Below are 8,945 nucleotides of genomic sequence, written 5' to 3'. Positions count from 1 at the left end.
CACGAGTTGGAATGGACTCTACAGCAATTGGTTTTTGGTTGTTGCTCCAACCAAATCTAACTCTTCATTAGTTTCGGTACACGCTCCCGTCTTTCTCAGCTCCAAGGTGTTGCCCATGCTGTTGCCTGTACTCAGAATGCCAGACTCAAGTGGAAATGTCAGTTCCCCCTAAAGCTTTCACTGCCCGCCCCCCCAGCTAGAAGTAATGTCTTGGGGATCTTTAATTCCAGATGTTCCATCTGTGTCTTCTCCATGGCCCCTTGATGGGACCATCTGAAAGGCCATCTACTGGCTGGATGCACAAGGAAACAGAGATGAAAACTGGTCCCCAGCCGGTTGAGAAGAGCAAGGGGTGGAGGCCAGGAGATGGAAGCACTGTCCCTTCACCCCTCCCACCAGCCCTGTCCTTCTTCCTCCTCCTGCCCCTGGGTGAGTGCTTTAACCCCCAATCTTTGACTCTCCCTTTTTCTGGCTCTCAGTTTTCCCAGCTGTAAAATTATGGTGGGAGGTGGGTTGTGGATGAAGTGGTTTGCAATGTTCTTTTGAGCTCTGACGTCTGCCCAGGGTTGATAAAAGCTGAGGGTATGAGCTTGGGGGACTCAGTGCTGGATTCAGAGTGTGGGCAGTTAGGGGCCACCGGAAACAGGGAAACAGGGAAAGGAAATGGGCTCACCGGTGGCTATTTGAGAGGCAGCTGGTAGAATAGATGGAATCAAATGACGTAGACTACCTGAACTTAAGAAAGAAGAAACAGAGTCTCAGTTTCTTCATCTGTGAAATGGGTACACTAGTATGTGCCTCAGAGGGTAGTTGTAAGGATTCAATGAGGTAATACACATGAAAGTGTCAGAGAACTGTAATACCCTGTGCACCATGAGAAGCTGTTATCGGGCTTTAAATTTTGTGTGCTAGGCCAGTTTCCCTATTTTTCTTCCCCACCTCCTGTCTCAGGCCACGTGAGAATTGTGTGTGGATAAGAGCATGGCTGTCTGGGTTGGAATCCCAGCTGTACGCTTTATTTGTTGGGTGGCCTTGAGCAAGGTGGCGAACCTCACTATACCTGAAGTTTCCCCATCCCGCCAATCTCATAAATTGTCCTAATTATTAAGTGAACCAATCCACATAACGCAATGAACACAGTGCATGGCATACATACATGTGATAGCTGATGCAGAAGGACTCATACAGGTAAATCTTTTGGGGGGAAATCATAATGAAGCAGAAAGCCAATTTACACATTTAAAGTGGAGCTACTGAACATCTGCTAAGTAACAAATTCTGAGTAGGGGGCCCTGCGGGAGACAGGCACGCCCACCTCACCAGGTAGAGGCCCTGAAAGGGGCACATACATGGTACCCAGCCAACCCTCCCAAGCAGAAGGCACTTCCAGCTGAAGGCTAGAAGAAGGGGTTCTGAGCCAGGTCTTGAAGGGTCGGCAAGGTTGCAATGAGCCAGGTTAGGCAGCAAGGCAGAGGAGATAAGGTGTGGTAGACTGATGGGAGGTTAAGAAGTAAGGGGAAGCTGGTCAGAGGACACTAGGATGCTTTATGGAGAAGACTCCAGGGCTTGGACTTTATCCTGCAGGTACCAGCAGTCATTAAGGATTTAGAGGTGGGGTGAGATAAGCAGACCTATGTTTGAGGCAGATCTTTCTGGGGTTGCTGGTGGGCCAATGGGAGAGATGTGAGGCAGGGAGGCTAATGGGGACAGTCAGGGAAAGAGATGATGGGGCTTCAGAAAAGCAGGGGTAGTAGAGTCAAAGAGGAGGGGGATGATAGTGAGGACCATGGGGTGGGGGGCTGTGTTCCTGAGGCCGGCAGCCCTTTCTCATAGAGGGCAGAGGGGCCAATGGTCTTCCTCACTCTGTTTCAGCCAGCGCCCTACAGCCCACTCCACTGCCCTTTCCAGGTAGGTGCCCCTGCCCCTCCCCTCTCACCCCCAGGCACTCAGACTCTCAGAAGACGTCAGGGAGAGACTAACAAGCCCTCCATTACTCTAGATGCCCCCACCTCAAAGGGATTGCTCTGGCCTTCCCCTTTTACACAAGGGAGAAATAAGGCCCAGAAGGACTGATCCCACGTCTCCCACTGCTTCACGGCAAGGTGGGCATCCCCTAGGTTGGGCCCAGTGATCCCCCTACTGCCAGCTCAACCCTCTCCACAGAGCTGAGGCTGGTGGGGGGCCCGAGTCGCTGCCGGGGGCGCCTGGAGGTCCTGCATGGTGGCTCCTGGGGCAGTGTCTGCGACGATGACTGGGACGTGGTGGATGCCAATGTGGTGTGTCGCCAGCTGGGCTGCGGCCTGGCACTGCCTGTGCCCCGACCCCTAGCCTTTGGCCGGGGCCGGGGCCCCATCCTGCTGGACAACGTAGAATGCCACGGGCAGGAAGCTGTGCTGAGTGAGTGCGGCAGCCGGGGCTGGGGCATCCACAATTGCTTTCACTACGAGGACGTGGCTGTCCTATGCGATGGTGAGCAGAGGCCTAAGTCCCGGGAGGGCAGGCAGACTGTGGGAGGCAGCAGGGCTTCAGGCTAGATAAATGAAGGGACTTCCCAGTGCTAAGGCTGTTTCATATGGAAGATGGGGCCAGGGGCTGCATGGTGCTGGGGAAGAGCCCCAGCCTGGGTATCAGTGTGACCTTAGGCTGAAAGAAAACCAGCATCGCTGCTTCCATGCATGGCCTTGATTGTCCCAGTACAGCCCCTTTCCCATTTTTAAAACCAGGTGATTGGGGTCACACTGGCCTTAAGCTCCACTTGGCATCAAGCTGCAGGGAAAACTTGAGAGCGGTTTTGACCTTCAGAGCAGTGGTTCTAGCTCTCAAGAGAATCACCTGGGGGGCTTGTAAAAACAGAGATTGCAGCTCCACCCCTAGAGTTTCTAATTCTATAACTCTGGGGCGGGGGCCTGGGAATCTGCAGTTCTAACAAGTCCCCCAAGTGATGCTGATGCTGCTTGAAGAACTACTGCATTAGATGAGCTCAGGACTCAGAGCTCCTGGCTTTGACCCTTTGTGCGGCCAGAGCCTTGGGGGTCCATGTCCCTGGCCCTCACACACCCTGTAGGTGTGAGGATGGAGACCAGAAAGATCCACGGATCTTCCTCCCCTCCACCCTGCTTCCTTCCCAGAGTTCTTGCTCACGCAGCCCCCAACAAGGAAGATGTTAACCAGCAGGGCTCTCCCCACAACCTCCCAGAATGGGAAAGGTAAGTAAGAGTAATGTGGGGGACAGCCTGGGTCTTTCAAGACAGATCCAGGGAGGGTCCTAACCTAGGCAGTGGGAAGAGAGGAATTACAAATGGGTGAACTTGGTCATTCCCCCACCCTACCCTGACCCCCTGTACCCCCTCCAGCAGCTCACAGTCTGGATCAAGAAATAGGGATACAGTCACTCTGTGGGATGATTAAAAATAAAGTCAGCACAAGGTTAGAGAAAATGAGAGAGGTAGGCGTGGGGGCTGGAGCTTAGTGTAATGGGAGAGTCAGGCCTCAAAAATGATGATGTAGAAGAAAATGAAAAGTGCCCTCCAAAGAGGGACAGATAAAGAGGCAAGGAAACCTGGAGAAGGAAGAGGGTCCCATCTATTAGGAGATCAGAGAGCTTCATGGAGGAAGAGCTGTTGGAGCTGGACCTTCAGCAGTTCGAGGGCTTGCAGCCGGCAGTAGTAAATAATGAAGCTGCACATCCTAGACAAGGGAGGGTTGGTTTCAGACTGGGAGTGACAGAATCAGTTGACCTGTCCTGTGATCCCACAAACCACCCTCAATCTGGTCTGTGAGGAGGCAGAGTACTGGGGCTAAGTGGGCGAGCAGCTCCCGCTGGGTTTTAGGTCCTGGGGCACAGGCAACTGTATGTGGAGGGCTTGGAGCATCATGGGTGAGTGGTTGGTTAGATCCACTTTTGGAGGTGATGGGAGGCTGAGCCCTATAGGAAATGCCCCCCTCCGCCCCCCCACCAGGTGAGGGCAGCGTGCGCCTGGTCGGGGGCACGGGCCCATGTCAGGGCCGAGTGGAGATCCTCCATGGTGGCCTGTGGGGCACCGTCTGCGACGACGACTGGGGGCTGCCGGACGCCACCGTGGTGTGCCGCCAGTTGGGCTGCGGGGCGGCCCTGACCGCCACCACCAACGCCTTCTTTGGCTATGGCACTGGGCACATCATGCTGGATAACGTGCACTGCGAAGGAAGCGAGCCACGCCTGACAGCCTGCCGGAGCCTGGGCTGGGGCGTACACAACTGCGGACACCACGAAGACGCCGGCGCGCTCTGCGCAGGTGCGGATCCGGGGGGCGGGGCCGTAGTGCGGGGGCGGGGCCGCGGCCGCTGGGGCTGGACCTGATGGTTAGAGCGCGCCGGCTGCAGTTAGGGCGGCGGTCTGGGGTTTTTGACTGTCTTGGTGACGCAGTGGTTAAGAGCTACTGCTGCTAATCAGAACGTTGGCAATTCGCCATCAGCGGTTCTTTGGAAACCGTATGGGGCAGTTCTACTCTGTCTATGGGGTCTCAAGGAGACAGAATAGACTCCATGAGAACGGGTTTGGTGCTTCCCAGGAAGGCCTAAAATTTACTGTTAATATCTCAGTGCTGCTCTAGAAGTGCCTCAGACTCCGCACAATATTCCAGTACTTCTTGTGGTACACTCTACAACTGTGACAATACTGCAGTTTTGCCCTATCATAACTCCAGGATTACCTAGCAATTTCTCAGTACTGTTCATTGAATACTACGTCAGAGTAAAATAACAATACTCTAGTATTGCCTTAGAAATATTTAATAATTTCATAAATTGTAGGCCAGGTATGTCCCCAAAACAGGATTGTAGCCCTCTCTAATCCTGACGCTCTAATAATAATATTTCCTCCCCACCTGGCCACTCTGGGTTTGTGGGACATTTTCTCAGCAAGTAAGAATAATAGGGCCAATAAGGCCACTTCACAGATGGACTTCACTCTAGAAGATATAATGTGCTTGTCCATGATTCCTCCGATCTCATTATTCCTAGTTTACAGGTGGGGAAGCTTGAGGCCCAGAAAGGCAGAGCCTTATTCCTCATCACAGGGTGGCGCCACGGCTAACCTTACTGCATGGCCTTGGGCTTACCCCTTGCCCTTTCTACCACTATTTAAAAATATATACATATGATAATAATGTCTTGTTTATGAATAAGACTCTTGATAATGAACCTTGTTCTGCAAACTTCTCAAGACTGTGGATGACCCTCCCTGGTAGGTGAGGCCTTCTGCATCTCCATGTCTTGGGTTTGAGAATGGGACACATGCTGAGAACGATGGGTCTCATGACACAATGTCCAATGAGAACATTGAAGAGAAATGAAAGCATGTCTGTGAAAGCCTTCTTGAACTGTGAAGTGTTGTACATATGTGCAGCACAAGTAAATTTCAAAGCTGGGCAGATCTCCTTGGACCCCAGCTGGGGCTGTGCCCCTCCCTGGAAGTAAAATCTGTTGTCTTCTCCAAGGAGACCCTCCCATCCTCCCCAACAGCCCAACGGCTGACAGGGAACCAGATTGGCCTCTGATCCTTCCCTTCTTTCCTGCTCTAGTACTGAGTCCCCCTACTCTCACAGTACTGCTGCCCTCAGCCACAAGAGAGGACTGGGCTTGGCACACAGAGCCACTGGGTAAGGAAGTGCAGTCCTCCAGGAATAGAGTGATGAGGGCAAGATGGGTGGGGCTGGGAATTGAGATGGCTGCTCTGGAACATGGAAATGCAGATCCACGGTCAGGGGGCCCTAATGTACCGGGCCAGGGCTTTTAGCCAGATGGTAAAGAGGTGGGTAAAAGAACAGATCAACAGATGGAGCAAGGATGAAATCCACAGAGCTCTAAAAAGTTGGGTGGGTAGTCAGACGTTTCTTTAAAGCTTTGAAATAAAATTTGGGTTGGTGCTGAGACTGAAAACTGAGAGGCCTTGTGATGGGGTTGTGATAAAAGGCTGAATCAAGGGAAGAACTGCGTTTGGAATTAGGACTGGAATTATTATTGAGATCGACAGTAATGCTGGGAATTAGGATTCAGTTCATTCCAATTAAATTTCCTGAGGACCCCACTCAAGCCCTGAAAACATGGTAACTCTGGGATTGAGGTTGAGTGTGGGGTGCTGGTCTGATACAGTAGACGCTCCTGTGTTCTGCTTCAGACAAGTTGGCCTCCTTGTCCCCTTCAAACGTTCTAGATGCCTTGTCTCCGCAGCTACTGGAGCTGGGGCCCAGCCTTCCAAGGAGACCGCACTGCTCACCACAAGTGCCTGGGCCGCGGGGAAAAAAAGTAAGTGGCGGTGTTGGGGTGCCACCGGGGATGGGGGAGGCCGGGGCTGACTGGGAGTCAGCCGCCCTTCTGGCCGCGGGCCTGTGCGCCCCGCAGGCGGGCGGCTGCGGCTGGTGGGCGGCCCGGGCCCGTGCCGCGGCCGCGTGGAGGTGTTGCACGCCGGGGGCTGGGGCACCGTGTGTGACGACGACTGGGACTTCGCGGACGCGCGTGTGGCCTGTCGCGAGGCGGGTTGCGGGCCCGCGCTTGGCGCCACGGGCCTCGGCCACTTCGGCTATGGCCGCGGCCCGGTGCTGCTGGACAACGTGGGCTGCGCTGGCACCGAAGCCCGCCTGAGCGACTGCTTCCACCTCGGCTGGGGCCAGCACAACTGCGGCCACCATGAGGATGCGGGCGCCCTCTGCTCAGGTGAGGCGCGCGTAGGACCGCACTGCGGCACGGGCGGGGCAGGGCAGCATCTGAGGAATGGGCGAGGCCGCGCGGGAGGACGCACACTCCGCAGAGAAAGACGGAGTCCTCTCATTGGCGCGCTCTGCGGCTGCGCGGACGGGCGGGGCCGGAAAGGGCGCTCCCTCTGCAGTGCGAGAGTGGGGCGGGGCCTGGATAGGGCGCGCGCTCTGAGGCAGTGAGGGGTGGGGCAGGCCTGAGGTGAGGTCTAAAGCCAGGCCTGGGGAGATAAGAGTGTAACGTCTGTAAAAGAGTTTGTGAGGAACCGGGTTGGGGTGCTGTTCCTCTTTGCTGAGTCAAGGACCGGCCAAGCTCTAGTTGGCAAAATTGATCAGACTTCAGGGAGCGTCTGACCTTTGAGAGGAGTCAATGGAAAGGGGCGACAAGGACTCAGTAAAATGCTTCCGTTCTGTTCATTAATTGGTGGTGGAATTGAGATCTTCACACTCATTCCGTGCCCCCTCCCCATAACCTTGTCCGCTAAGGGCTAGGTAACAAAGGTTCTGATTTGGGCTCCAGGGCCAAAGAAACAAACCCGCCATTTCTGATCCAAGAGGTGGAGAGCAGCACAGAATCCTATGAAGTCCTTTCTATCCCCAGAACAGGCTTCCTTTGGGAGGGTAGGAGGTTACCCGGCTCCGAAGAACATGTTCCCCAATGTGACTACCACTTCTTTTTCTCTGTCCTTGCTGAGCCAGGCCCAGAGGAGCTGGGACTGCAAGTCCAGCAGGATGGGTCTGAGACCACCCAGGTGCCCACTCCTCAGCCCAGGGATGGTAGGTGTCTGCAGGCCCCAAGAGTGAGGCCGGGGGTATCGGTCAGGATAGGAAGGGCTTGGATTGGGGGAGGTCACAGCCTGGGGTTATACAGCTCAGCAGATTTGCATCGGGTCTTGAAACCTTGTCCTTTTGTGCTGGTCTCAGGCCTTATTATGAGGGTATGGTGTCCAGAAAAAGGGAGGTGGGCTTTAACCTAGAGCAGTCTAGAGAGTCTCTAGAGGTAGAATCAAAATGTGGGCATGGGGATCCCGTCCCTAGGAGATCAATGAAAGAATTCAGTCTATTGGCGGGGGTATGTGTGTGGAGGGGTCGGGCATGATGACCTTCAGGGTACATATTGGGACATAATCACAGTCTCCAGTGAGCTGGCCTGGGGTTGAGGTGTTGAGATTTCAAACAGAGGACTAAGGGCAGAGCAAACATGAAGTACCCTGCACGTACTGAGTACTCAGCAATCACTTGTACCCTTTTCCTACCAGTCATTGGAGTTTGAGTCTGGGCTGACACTATCCTACTTTAGTCTCATCTGTCTGCCCTCACACAGCAGCTCTGATGGCAGTGCTGTGTCTCAGACCACTGCCCTTTGCCTACTCTATCTACTGTTACTTGATCTAGCCTGGGAGTGGCCTGGCCTGGGCCAGCCCCCTCCAGCCCTGCACCTTCCCTCACACAGGGCATCTACGTCTGGCCAGTGGAGCCCACCGATGCGAGGGGCGTGTGGAGCTTTTCCTAGGGCAGCGGTGGGGCACTGTCTGCGATGATGCCTGGGACCTTCGGGCAGCCGGTGTCCTGTGCCACCAGCTGGGCTGTGGCGAGGCCCTGGCGGCCCCTGGCGAGGCCCACTTTGGCCCAGGCCGAGGCCCTATCCTTCTGGACAATGTCAAGTGCCGCGGGGATGAGAGTGCCCTGCTGCTCTGCTCTCACATCCGCTGGGATGCCCACAACTGTGACCACAGTGAGGATGCCAGTGTCCTGTGCCGGCTGTCTTGATCCAACTGCTCTGCAGACCACCTCTTCTGGGAGCCTGCTGTGGCCTGCCACTCCTCTTCCAGGAAGCTCTCCTCCTGTGACAACTGCAGTTCACTCTGCCCCTCTCCCCCCTGCTGGGGAGAGAGCCTGCCCAGACAGTGTGCTCATGTGTGGGGGAGCCTGGCTCTATCCCCATCAACTTGTGTGACCTCAGCCTGTCATCAGCTATTGTGGGCCCAATTCAGTGAAAGCTCCCGGATTCTGCTGAACCCAAATGGAAAACAGGGAAAGGGAAACAACTTCTAACTCTTCCTCTTTGATGGGGCCCCCATTACAGCACCCCTGAGCCTTTCTTCCTGGACCCAGGCCCAGGAGGCTCAGGGGCTGTCTATAAAGGGGGAATCTCCATCTCCCTCCCCCATCATGGGACCCCCTAAAATAGGGAAGGCAGAGAGGTCCACAGGT

The 8,945-nt window shown here is 54.8% G+C and overlaps 1 protein-coding gene across 1 annotated transcript; it reads left to right on the top strand.

Moving 5' to 3' along the window:
• The first annotated feature begins 263 nt into the window (after positions 1-263).
• On the top strand, positions 264-8,501 carry SSC4D (scavenger receptor cysteine rich family member with 4 domains). Its single transcript, XM_004385979.1, has 10 exons — positions 264-429; positions 1,873-1,908; positions 2,164-2,469; positions 3,129-3,206; positions 3,960-4,274; positions 5,562-5,639; positions 6,211-6,285; positions 6,382-6,693; positions 7,431-7,508; positions 8,185-8,501. Exons 1-10 carry the CDS (start codon positions 264-266, stop codon positions 8,499-8,501), a joined length of 1,761 nt encoding a protein of 586 aa, XP_004386036.1.
• Positions 8,502-8,945: the final 444 nt, after the last annotated feature.

Source organism: Trichechus manatus, unplaced genomic scaffold (genome assembly GCF_000243295.1).
Source record: "Trichechus manatus latirostris isolate Lorelei unplaced genomic scaffold, TriManLat1.0 scaffold00151, whole genome shotgun sequence".
NCBI classification, from domain to species: domain Eukaryota; kingdom Metazoa; phylum Chordata; class Mammalia; order Sirenia; family Trichechidae; genus Trichechus; species Trichechus manatus.
This window is presented reverse-complemented; position numbering and strand designations above follow the sequence as displayed.

Excerpts from the sequence above, each read along its gene's own strand:
- SSC4D (XM_004385979.1), top strand. The coding sequence starts at position 264 with ATGGGACCATCTGAAAGGCCATCTACTGGCTGGATGCACAAGGAAACA. Across the intron at positions 430-1,872 it reads CTTCCTCCTCCTGCCCCTGG|CCAGCGCCCTACAGCCCACT; the intron begins GTGAGTGCTTTA and ends ACTCTGTTTCAG. Across the intron at positions 4,275-5,561 it reads CGCCGGCGCGCTCTGCGCAG|TACTGAGTCCCCCTACTCTC; the intron begins GTGCGGATCCGG and ends TTCCTGCTCTAG.